Here is a 12,196-nt window from a genome sequence, read left to right on the forward strand (position 1 = left end):
CCCAATTCCTCCCAAATATTTCAAACGGATTTAAAGTTACAGCTACACAATGTTTCTCAAAATCCACCAAAAAACCGGACTGAACATATTTTGAAATCATCATAACTTTTCTCCGAATTGAGCTAGAAATATGGGATTGGTATAATTTTACTCAGTTTTAAATAGAGCATATTTTTATGTATAACACAACATACTTCGTCATAAGTTTTTTTTTTTAATTTAAATTCAAAATTTTAATTTTTTCAAAACTGCATTTTTGAACATTTTGAAATTTTACTATACAGTTTTTATATTTTTTAAAGTAATTCTCAAAATTTCAAAGTGGGAGACTAATAGGTTTTCATTTTTATTCATTTCATTTTTTATGGGCATTAGCTGAAAAATGTCACTCTGCTGTAAACCAAAATCTTGCTTATGATAGTATCAGCTAATACTAGTTTTTCTTATTTTTACACTGTGCAGCACATCCATCTGAGAAATTAAAAATCTTTTTTTGGCACTGACTTGAAGAATAATAAAGATTAGAGTCTCCTGATTATTATTTATGAGTGTCTCCTAATATTTTGAATTTAAGTGCATTATAAAATAAAAACAATTATTTTGGTAAAACTAAATTGTTGTCTTTGGGGCAACCCTCTTTTAAGTACTCAAAGTATAATTATGATAATAATCACCATCATAATGAAATTAATTAAAGTAAGGATACATAGTAATACATTTTTACAAAAACTTGCAAACATCCTTTCTTAAATTATTACATACCTATGAACTCATTAGCCTCCCACCTTAATATTTTTAGAATTACTTGTAAAAAATATAAACTAATTAGAGGATTTTTTCAAAATGTTAAAATATCCACTTTTTAAGATAATCAAAATGTTCAATTTGATTTTTCGAAAAATCTTATGACACACTATGTTGTGTTGTACATCAAAAGAAAGAGCATTTAAAACTAAGTAAAATGACACCACTTCCATCTCTCCACCTCGATTAGGAGATTATGGTGACTTCAAAATGTGTTGGTTTCCGGTTTTTGGTGGATTTTGAGAAACTTTATGTAACCGTAACTTTGAAACCGTTTGAAATATTTGGGGGGAAATTGGAAATTAACCTAATCTATCTACCTTAATACCCAATTTCATTAAATTCTGAGGTTGTCACGTTCAAACCAGTTCTTACACAAAGTATGGTATTAAATCTGGGCTGTAAAGGGTTAACCTGCTAAACGAGTATGCTAACTATTGCCACAGAGCCCTTATTCTTCTAGGAATAGGCCTTTTGTGCAACCCAAAAGTTACATGAGAACCTTTACTTCTTGACCATCCCTTATTTTGTATTAGCATCTTTGTAGTCACACTTGTTCATAATCAAACTAAAATGTTACTGGGAACCCTAACATCTGTCATAAAACTTTAAAATTTATGTAATAATAGCAATAACCAAATATTATTTCAATAAAGATACATTTAATACTGTACACCAACTCAAATAATATATAAATGAGTAAATTCAAATAAATAAATAAATATATATATATATATATATATATATATATATATTTGTACTAAGAGTTGATCTTTCCTATTACAAGACTCTTTATGGAACATCCCTTTAAATGATTGAATATGCTCTATATGATATAATACAAAAATAGAACTAAAGCGACCTGTACAGTATGCAATACTAACCTCGTTGACTAGTATGGTGTCTTTGTCTGGGATGAATTTTCAGTGTATGTAACTCGAGTTCACAGCTGCTTCTTCCTCTAAAGGAACAATGATGACAAATGAACCTAGACTCCACGCAATAGTTGTCACGGCAACCGATCTGACTTGAGATGCTCCGCTTACATTGCGGACAGATCGGTGCTTTGATGGGTGTCTTCTTATGAGGGTCTTTGTGTTTGTCAACTTTCTTTTCAGTAGATACTTGATTCACATTACATTGTTCTTTATCACTTATTCTTTGCCTAGGTGAATGTCTGACCGCCAACTTTCTTGAATCAGTTGTCACCGGATTAGACTCGTTGGGCTCCATACTTGTAACAATTTCAGGTTTTTTACTTCTTGTCATGTGTTCGTGTGTGGGTAGGGAGTTTCTGGCAGCAGTATTTGTAGATCTCCTCTCTGCTGTATTCCTCAAGACACGTCCAGTATTTCTGCCGACCTCTTCCTCCACATTCTTTCGAGAAGAGGAGAAATTGTTATCTAGGAAACACGAAAAAAAGAAAGTTCTCTAATGTCCCTAAAATCTGGAATAAGGTATACATTAAATTATCGGTTAAAACACTAAGATTTTTACAGTAATGTGTTTCCACTAGCAATATTTCTGACTCTAGACCAATCTTAAGAAGGATATAATTTTAATTTATTGTATAAAATTGTTTATATTGTGTATTAATTCACTCATTTACAGAAATTAATCTTTGCGAATCCACACAACAAAGTAAGGTATTAGCCTGGTCATAGACTAACATTAAATGTTTGTTCTGAACATCTTAATCCAAACAAGAAAATTAATACAGTGGAGATGACCTAGACTGATCTATTACACGGTTATTGAGAAACTGTTTTAGACTCTTCACAGAACCCAAAAAACTAAGAGATAATGAATGAAATGGCACTCACGGAAATACAAAAGATCATACACTGTTTGGTTCCGGCAGGGGCCGACTTTGGTTGAATGTTTTCCAAGCGAAAGACTTTTAATATTTGGCTCTATGAGAAGATGCCAGATTTTTTGATGAGGGAAATCAAAATATTTTCCTCTGTTACTCAAATTGTAATTAGCTTAATAGGAATTATGTAGAAGAACAGGATGCCTGTTTAGACAAAATCCTTGTGTACAATAAATACAGTTAACCGAGCTATCTATCTTAAATTTCTGAATATACCTTGTAAATACAAACATGCTAATCAACTAGAATAATCAGTTTTATCTAAATTTTTTGTGCTAAATATTGTTGTCACTACAACACTTGTCATGGCTCCAAGCTGGTCCTTCCAGTACATCGAACTACTCTCTGGGAGAAAAAAACCTTCTTATGCAGGCTGTAAACTGAGGAACCACCTACCAGACTGCCTGAGAGACCTGGCTGGCAATAAGCTGCACCAGGAGCTGAAGAAGTGGCTGATCAAAAGACCGTTCTACTCACTAAAAGAATTCTTTGAAAATACTGAAAAATAACATGTACTTCTATATATTTATGACACCATTGTAATTCTTAACGAATTTGCAATAAAGAAAATTGTATTGTATTGTTGTGACAGACAGGAATAATAGGTTAAGAATTTCTTTGATAAATTTAACAAACAAAATGGAGGAGTACACTATACCACGTGTCACGTGACCGACTTCACTAGAGAGCATGCAAACTTTCACAAGTTCACAGCTCATTCCATTCTAGAGATGTCCTGCAGACAGAGACAGACAAATAGTTACATCCCCCTGGAGACAGACAAAAGAGATATTGTGTCAGCCTACTGAGTTTTAATGATACTCAGGCAAATTCTATGGTTGGACCACACATTATACAGATGATCTTTCTTGAGATATTGTGTCAGCCTACTGAGCTTTAATGATACTCAGGCAAATTCTATGGTTGGACCACACATTATACAGATGATCTTTCTTGAGATATTGTGTCAGCCTACTGAGCTTTAATGATACTCAGGCAAATTCTATGGTTGGACCACACATTATACAGATGATCTTTCTTGAGATATTGTGTCAGCCTACTGAGCTTTAATGATACTTAGGCAAATTCTATGGTTGGACCACACATTATACAGATGATCTTTCTTGAGATATTTTGTCACATCGTATATTCAGATTTTTGTTAATTGAGTTAATATTTCATAACAGTGTTTACGTAATAGAAATTCCTGTGAGGTAGGGAGGGTTCTAAAACACAAGAATGCATTGAAATAAAATTGTTAATATTGAATTTCCACTATTTATTTCTTCTTTTTACTGTATGAATAAGCTACATGTGTTAATATTTCACATGTTAAAATCTCATATGATTTTAATCAGCTTATTTACAAATTTATTTATTCTGATATTTTTTGGTTGCCAATAAAATTAATATAAAGATATTTGTTAACGCTCAGCCAAAAACTATGTAATGACAAGCACCATAATCGAACTCAGTGTTTCTTCTATATAAATGAAGCTTCATACAAAGTTTCAAGTCTATAGGTCACTTTGTTTTGAAGATAACGTGTGGACAAACAGACAGACCAGACAGTCCTCTATACACTTGTGGCCCTGATGAGTAAAAAAAGATCTGGATACTTTTTACGTTTGATTCGATATGGTGGACTTTTTATGTTTGATTCTATAAGGAGGAGGACTTTTTACGTTTGATTCTATATGGAGGTTTTAGGTATATATATATATATACATATATATATATAGGTCAAATGGAAACAATCTTCTTGGATCCAGTGTACTTATTTTATAACAACTTACCTTTTGCGCTTGTGTCTTTAGTGGACTGAAAATTCACCAGCTGGCATTTCTTTATAGGTCTCGTCTTACATGAATTTTTCTTGAGAGTATTTAAGGTGGAAACATTACTTTTATACTCATTAGAAATCATTGTCTTCTCAACACGATGGGACAGAGGTAAGGAATCCTGAGACAACTCATTACCACTTTCTTGTTTGCTTAACATATGTTTTCTATGATGACGACGGGATTGTACTGTTTTACGCTTGCGGCTGGCTCCCTTTCTTTTATGCATTGTAAGACTTGTTCTTCTGAGCCTTTTAGGCCTAGCGGAGGCATTTCTGTCCTGATAAACCTTATGTTGTTTATTTGGTTGATGGCGCAAATATTTCAATAAGCTGTAAGATTTTCTTTTTTTCACACACAAAGATTGGTCTTCATTACAGACAGGAAGATTGATAGATTGATTTTGGCTTCCTGTTTTAGCAGTAAAAGACTCTGCCTCGGGTTTCCTTTGATCACTGAAAGCAATCGTTGGCTCAGAACTTGTTTCATTTTTAATCACAGCAGCAATGTCAGAAGATTCTACAATTAGTTCAACACCAGCAAATGGGTCTTCTAAAGGTTCCTTTGAGAAAGAACTACTCTCTCCTGTTTCTGGAGTAAAAGGTTCTTCCTCGGGAACTAAACAATCCATTCTTGGATCATTAAAAGCACCTGTTAGCTCATCAGAACTTGCTTCATTTTTAATCCCAGCAGCATCCTCAGAAGATTCTGCGATGATTGGTTCAACACCAGCAAATGGATCTTCTAGAGGTTCTTTTGATGAAGAATTACTCTCTCGTACATCACTATCAACGATGTATATTGTTGGGCTAAACTCCACGGACTCTATCTGGTTTCCAACAACTGAACCTTCATCTTCTGATTTAATACCTTCATTGATAAATCCTCCTGTTATTTGACTCACACAAACCACATTGTCGAATGCATTATTAATGGGACTTCTACTGGGAATGCTGGACATTTCGACAATGTCAGCTTCGCCTGCACAAACAAAAGTAAACTGTTAGTAACCCACACTTGAAAATGTGTAGACACATTTAATCAAAATAAAATTTGATATTTTTGATTACCTGATGAGTGGTAGAAAGGGCACTATAAAAACACATTACTGACGGGTTAATCATGTTTAATATAATTAATTACCACAGAAGAATGTCTTACAACAAAACATCATTGGGTATTGCTGACTGCATCATGAATAACCTACATCATTACTACATTATTAAAAACTCACATACATATCTATGAGGGAATTTTAAGATAAAACAGTTATGAAAAATGATCACTTAGATTGAATGAATTCTGATCAATTGACTGAATTACGATACTTACGAAGAATGCATATTATGTCATTTTACAGAATAGATATTTTATACGTCATTAATCTAGAACGTCTCAGTCAGATGTTTAGAATACTTTACATAGAAAAGTTTTTAGTAACAGTTATTCAAGTATTTATACAATTTTAGAAAAGTTTCAGAACCTATTTGTCAAGAGAAAAAAGAAAGTCTAGCAAATAAGGAAATCCAGCAAATAAATACTTTATATTCAGTAAACATACTTTTTAATAAAGAATTTTTTTATCAGTACAAACAAGCAGTATTCTAAGACCCATGTCTACTGACATTAACTAAGAAAATATCATTCTCTGCAAGTGTCACTAACTAATAAAAACTTAATCGATGGGAAATCAGAAAGTTTGTTTCACAGAGATTCCGGTCTTGACTGTATTTCACAAAGATCTATCTTGACTGTATTAATTACTACCAAAATTAAATTTTCAATGCAAATACAGGGGTTGTTCAGAAAGTAAGTTGTCAAAGCATCTCATTACTGAACGGGTGGAGGTAGCTAAGGAGGGATCTAAGTGGCACTCAGTATCTACGTTCCCAGTGGATGTTGCTATGTCATTCTAAATGGGTGGAGGTAGCGGCACGATCTAAGTGGCACTGAGTATCTACGTTCCCAGTGAATGTTGCTGTCATTCTAAATGGGTGGAGGTAGCGGCACGATCTAAGTGGCACTGAGTATCTACGTTCCCAGTTAATGTTGCTGTATCATTCTAAATGGGTGGAGGTAGCGACACAATCTAAGTGGCACTGAGTATCTATGTTCCCAGTGAATGTTGCTATGTCATTCTAAATGGGTGGAGGTAGCGGCACGATCTAAGTGGCACTCAGTATCTACGTTCCCAGTGAATGTTGCTGTCATTCTAAATGGGTGGAGAGGTAGCGGCACGATCTAAGTGGCACTCAGTATCTACGTTCCCAGTTAATGTTGCTGTATCATTCTAAATGGGTGGAGGTAGCGACACAATCTAAGTGGCACTGAGTATCTATGTTCCCAGTGAATGTTGCTATGTCATTCTAAATGGGTGGAGGTAGCGGCACGATCTAAGTGGCACTGAGTATCTACGTTCCCAGTGAATGTTGCTATGTCATTTTAAATGCTCTAAACTGGTGTTCAAAACGGCTACTGCAGTCAAATCTTCTGCCGGCTGTGAAGTACATAGCTTTATTAGACTTCTTTTAGAAAACAAAATGCAATCAATAGAAATTCATTGTGAATTGTGTTGGAGAAGATATGAGCTATACAGCAGTTAAAAATGGAGACAGTTGTTTCCTGAAGGACAAACCAATGTTCACGGTGAGAAACAAATTTGTCGAACACCTGTGATTCCTGATGACCTCACCGAACTAATCAATCATATTAACGAACGTCGAAGGTTCAAAATCAAAGATCTAGTGTATGAAACTGTGAGTGACAAACTAGCATATCTGAAAGTTTGTACTCGATGAGTACCCAACTCTTGACTGATAGAACTCAAAACAAAGAATGGAACCGGCTATAAGGTTTCGTATCCGATACCGTGAAGAAGGTGATGATTTTTAAAACCACATAGTTACTGGTGATAAAACGTGGGTTCTGTATGTCAACATTGTACAAATAAGGCAATTGAAGGAGTGGAATCAAACCTCAACGCCGCGAAAAACGCTGCTATTAATTATATGCACAGGCGGCAGAATTTCATGAATCGTTACTTAAAAGCTTGTACCTAGATAATATAATTGCTTAAATATACATGTTGTATATGTTAAAAAATAGTTTAAAAGCTGCTTTTTCAAATGTATATAATAGGTCTACAAAATCTATAAGTTATAAGTAATTTTTTATTTGCTAAAAGAACTCATTTTCTGAACAACCTCATATATTAACTTTATTATTTAACAAAAACCTGAGCACTGTTACAAGCCTTTCTGCCATTCAAAAGATTATATAAATATAACTCAACCTCAATGTTTACTTCCTGAATATGTGAATTACTACTACAGGGAAATATGTTTGTACATCTCCACCAACATAATACTCGTTTTCTGAGAATAAGATGATGATATCAAAAAATTGTGTGTATTATTTTTACCTTATACATTTTTCATATTTTACACCCCTGACAAATTTACTTAATTGTCCAAGACATATCGAACTTGTCCTGTTTAAGGGATCACAGCAAAATAACTCCTGATTTCTCATTTATTAAATTTTGTGTAAACAGTCCTGCCACAACCGAAGTCGTATGTTTGAGAGTAGAAAAGTGTTAAACCTTCTGTGTCGTAACGTTTGGTCAGTCTGGAAAGATCCTAATCAAGGTTAATGTCAAAATAATACGTAACTACCTGCCCTCACAATAAACCAGTAGTGTAACTAGGATTAACTACAGTTATGAAACAACTACTAATCACTGAACACTTTTCCACAATTCTCACATCAATGACACACTCACACAGGGAAGGCATTAGGGATTGACTTAAAACAAATCGCTACGGTTCAAATAAAAACATTTTTATTATTAAAATATTTTACAGGATTTAAATGTACAGTACTTGCAAACTTTTCTCTCACATTATTGCACAGAGAAACTGAAGGAAATATTATGTTTCAATGCAGTACATTGAAGCAAGAAGGCACATTGTGGGGGTTTTAGGGCAAGCGTTGCAGGAAGTCTTACGACCACGGATCACCCGAACTCCGAAGCGAGCTCCCAGTAACACCCAACACACAGTTTCCCCATAGCAACTGCTGAGACGGCTCTTCTCGTACTGTTGCTCCAAGGGTGACTGTACAAAACGATCACAATATCAGTGCGATCATCTGCTTCCTTAAGTTAGTGCTACAATCTGTGTTAAGGTGGGTTAATGGGTTTAATTTTTGGTAAATGGATAAACATCTTATTATATCTCCATTTCCATATGGACCTTGTTTTCATGTAAGTTTCAGAACATAAATGATGAACCAATGTTTTATGCATAGAAACTTGCTTATTCCTCAACCACATAGACAGATACCATTTTTAATTTTGTGGACAGTATTGACTTTTACAGACACAGGTAATAATACTGCAACTTTTTAAATTTAGTAATATTTAGTAATCACGCAAACTGTATTGTCAATTTCAATAATTTCATTATGTACAAAAAATAAGTAAAATTTAGGTCCCAGATCAACCACCATTCCAGAGTACTAAAGGACGTGACAGAATATAATGATAAGAGTTATCGCTCAGACAAACTGACAGCCATTTTTTGTTTACATCAAAATCGATAAGAGATCTTCCTCCGACCAAGAGGGATCTATTTACCACGTTTCAAGGTGTCTAGGACTTTTTTTATCAAGAGTTATCAAACAGGGACAGACATATGGAGAAACACACTGCCCTTTGACATTTCAACCCCAAACTCAATATAGTTCTTTCTTGGACCTTAAAAACACATACAACAAGTTTTAAGAGTCTAGGACCTTTCAATAAAGAGTTATCACATACAAGGACAGACAATCGGACAACACAATTTTATACTATAATTGCTTGAACCGAATTTGGTATTTTTAATGTAACCAAAATGTTTTGAACATAAAAGGCAAATTGTTTAAAAGCAATTAAAATGTTCAACATTCACCTTCTGGAAAAACATATTTTTCTTCATCAATTTCAATAATGATAATCAATTTCAAAGGGAGCTCATCTAATGAGTTGGAGGATTAGAATCATTCAGGACGAACTACATTACACAACAGTACCCAACAAATAAGTTCATCAAAAGGTGTATCACTGGTGACTTTAGACCCGGAAGGTAGGTTTGAGCAGTAATTTCACAATAACTGTAAAAATAGAGTAATTTAATCTCTCAACAAATTATTGCACTCTTATATTATTACAATTAGATGTTTGATTCAATTCAAAAATTAAATTAAAAATTGTATTTTTCTGCCAGGAATACTTTTAATGTAATAAAAAAGAAAAGTTCTCAGCAAAGATGCAGATTGGTAATAGGGAGAAGCATATATTTTATGAAATATATTAATCTGTAACACTTGTGTGATTAGTGCACTATTGCTTTATAATGAACACAAAACCATCCCACATAAAGAAAACGCTAATTTTAAAATAATGTTCTGAATTTAATTGCTAATTAAAAAAATACAACAAACCAGTATTAAACTTCAATAATAGACACTACAGATAACTACAAAATATCTGAGACATGAATCAAATTTTAATGAATACATCAAAGTGGATAAAGGAAACTATCACATGTAAATCAAGCGTGTGTTTACAAAAATATATATGTTTATAAATATCATAGAGAAATTAGAAAATAATTAACATAACTGGGAAACCATAGTAGTAGTACAATCATTTTTCTGGTAGTCTTCATAGAGAAACCATTAACCATTAATGTTATTAACTGAAACTAGTAATTGTGATTTTGTTTTACAAATGTTACAAATGTACTTCATATGGGTGTAAATTAAGTCCTGATACACCTGGATATATTCCAAACAGATTGAGATATCGATTTAAAATCTTCACCATACCTAATAAAATACTTTTTTGAACTTTTTAGAGGGTAAAAGTATCCCCCCCTTTTTTAAAAGGGGTAGAGAGGGCATTGTCCCTACAGATTATGATTTCTTTTGTGTTATTCACCCATAACTTTTGCTAGAAACGGCGTAGAGGTGTTTTCTTAGTGTCATTGTGTTTCTATTTAATAGATCAAATCAAATCAAATCAAAAATATCTTTAATACGTTATCATCAAGATAAGTATAGTGTCATACAATATTACTGAGGAGCAAGTACAATTCTGAGTAATTTTTCAAAAGTTCGGTTGAGTTTGCCAGCTCATGAATTTTTCGATGCTGTAGAAGGGTCGATTGAGAAGCCAGGTCTTCAAGTGACGAGCGAATTGTTGTTGATCCACCTTTTTCAGCATCTCTGGCAAACAGTTCCACATTTTGGCGCCGATGTAACTTGGCTTATGTTCAGTGCTGCGGAGTCGGTGCACAGGAAGGCAGTAGTCAGTGGCACGTCTGGTGTTGTAGTGATGGAATTGCTCACCCCTTTCTGCTATGCCTGGAGTCTTGATGTGGACATACGTTACTGTTTCCAGGATGTACAGGCCTATGACTGTTAAGATTTTGAGGTGTTTGAAAGCATCCCTGCAAGACTCTCGTGGTTGGAGATTACCCAGATCTTTAATATGACATGTCACAAGATAGGGGTTGCAATTTGATAATTTAAATTTACCCCCTTCTACGCCACTTTGAAAAGGGGGATGACATTTTTTACCTTCAAAAAATCCAAACAAGTATTTTAATAAGTATGGTGAAGGTTGTACATTGATATCTCCGTTTGGAATTATCCAGGTGTATCAGGACTTAATTTACACCCTTAGATGTAAGCGGATTGCTTGCCCATAACTTTTGCTAGGATCATCGTAGAGGTGTTTTGTTCATGTCATTGTGTTTCTATTGAATTTGTCTTTCAAATGACATTTCACAAGATAGGGGTTGTAATTTTAAAATTTAAAGTGACCCCCTCAACTACCTTTAAAAAAGGGGAGGGAAATATTTTTACCTATAAAAAGTCCAAAAGAGTATTTTAATAGGTATGGTGAAGATTTTACATCAATATCTCAGACCATTTGGAATGTATTCTAGTGTATCAGTACTTCATTTACATCCTGTATATGTGCTTGTGAGCAAGTGTACTCTAGAAGTTACAATGAGTTCTTTTTTCCCATGAGCACTTGTTGAAAAATGCTTCCTTTTATAACTAGAACGCCCTAAAGTTATACTTGAAAAACATTTTTTATAACTGTGAGCAAATTAATAATTTCAAATATTATCAAATTTGTTACTTCATGGTATTTTTTAAATAAGATTTTCCCCATAAAATATATGTAACGTTCTCTAGAGTAGTTCCATATTTTGTATAGCATAAATCTAGTTTCACAGAATACATATCCTGCAAGTACAACATTTTGCAGTGTTTAAATTATTAGTGTGGTCACATTACTCAAAAAATAATTTTTGAAGTCTATGTTTGCAGTTCTGTGGGTTTCAAGGGAATTGTTTGTAAAGCCAAAATTGTTGAAAGGAAAATCTAAAATACACTTGTGGTAAGTTTTACAAAAAACCCCATATATCATAGTGGGAACAAGTAAATCTTTCTTACACCAATCTAGGATTTACATTTTAAGTACATCATATGATAAAGTTGTTGTGGTATATTTTGTGAAGATATGCTCTATATTAGTTTTAATAACACCTTTGAAACAAACCGTAACAGCTAAGATTTAAAATTAAATTAGACTCCAGCCATCTGACATCAAGAGGTGCAA

General features: G+C 33.7%; 2 protein-coding genes across 13 annotated transcripts in view; one reads left to right on the forward strand and one right to left on the reverse strand.

Moving 5' to 3' along the window:
* Positions 1-12,196, forward strand: part of LOC124356129 (longitudinals lacking protein, isoforms A/B/D/L-like) — a 605,681-nt gene that overhangs the window by 324,874 nt on the left and 268,611 nt on the right. The window lies entirely within an intron of this gene.
* Positions 1-12,196, reverse strand: part of LOC124356131 (zinc finger protein 436-like) — a 235,532-nt gene that overhangs the window by 201,650 nt on the left and 21,686 nt on the right. For 5 of the 8 annotated variants that reach the window (XM_046807287.1, XM_046807288.1, XM_046807286.1 and 2 more), the window contains 2 exons: positions 4,474-5,499; positions 1,689-2,207 (listed from right to left, as the gene is read on the reverse strand). The exons of 2 other annotated variants lie outside the window; for them this stretch is intronic. In XM_046807287.1, the coding sequence (XP_046663243.1) occupies positions 1,689-2,207; positions 4,474-5,479 (1,525 nt within the window). In that variant the 5' untranslated portion in view covers positions 5,480-5,499. The remainder of the gene's footprint in view (positions 1-1,688; positions 2,208-4,473; positions 5,500-12,196) is intronic. One more of the 8 variants, XM_046807290.1, reaches the window with a different exon arrangement.

Source organism: Homalodisca vitripennis, chromosome 2, assembly GCF_021130785.1.
Source record: "Homalodisca vitripennis isolate AUS2020 chromosome 2, UT_GWSS_2.1, whole genome shotgun sequence".
NCBI lineage: Eukaryota > Metazoa > Arthropoda > Insecta > Hemiptera > Cicadellidae > Homalodisca > Homalodisca vitripennis.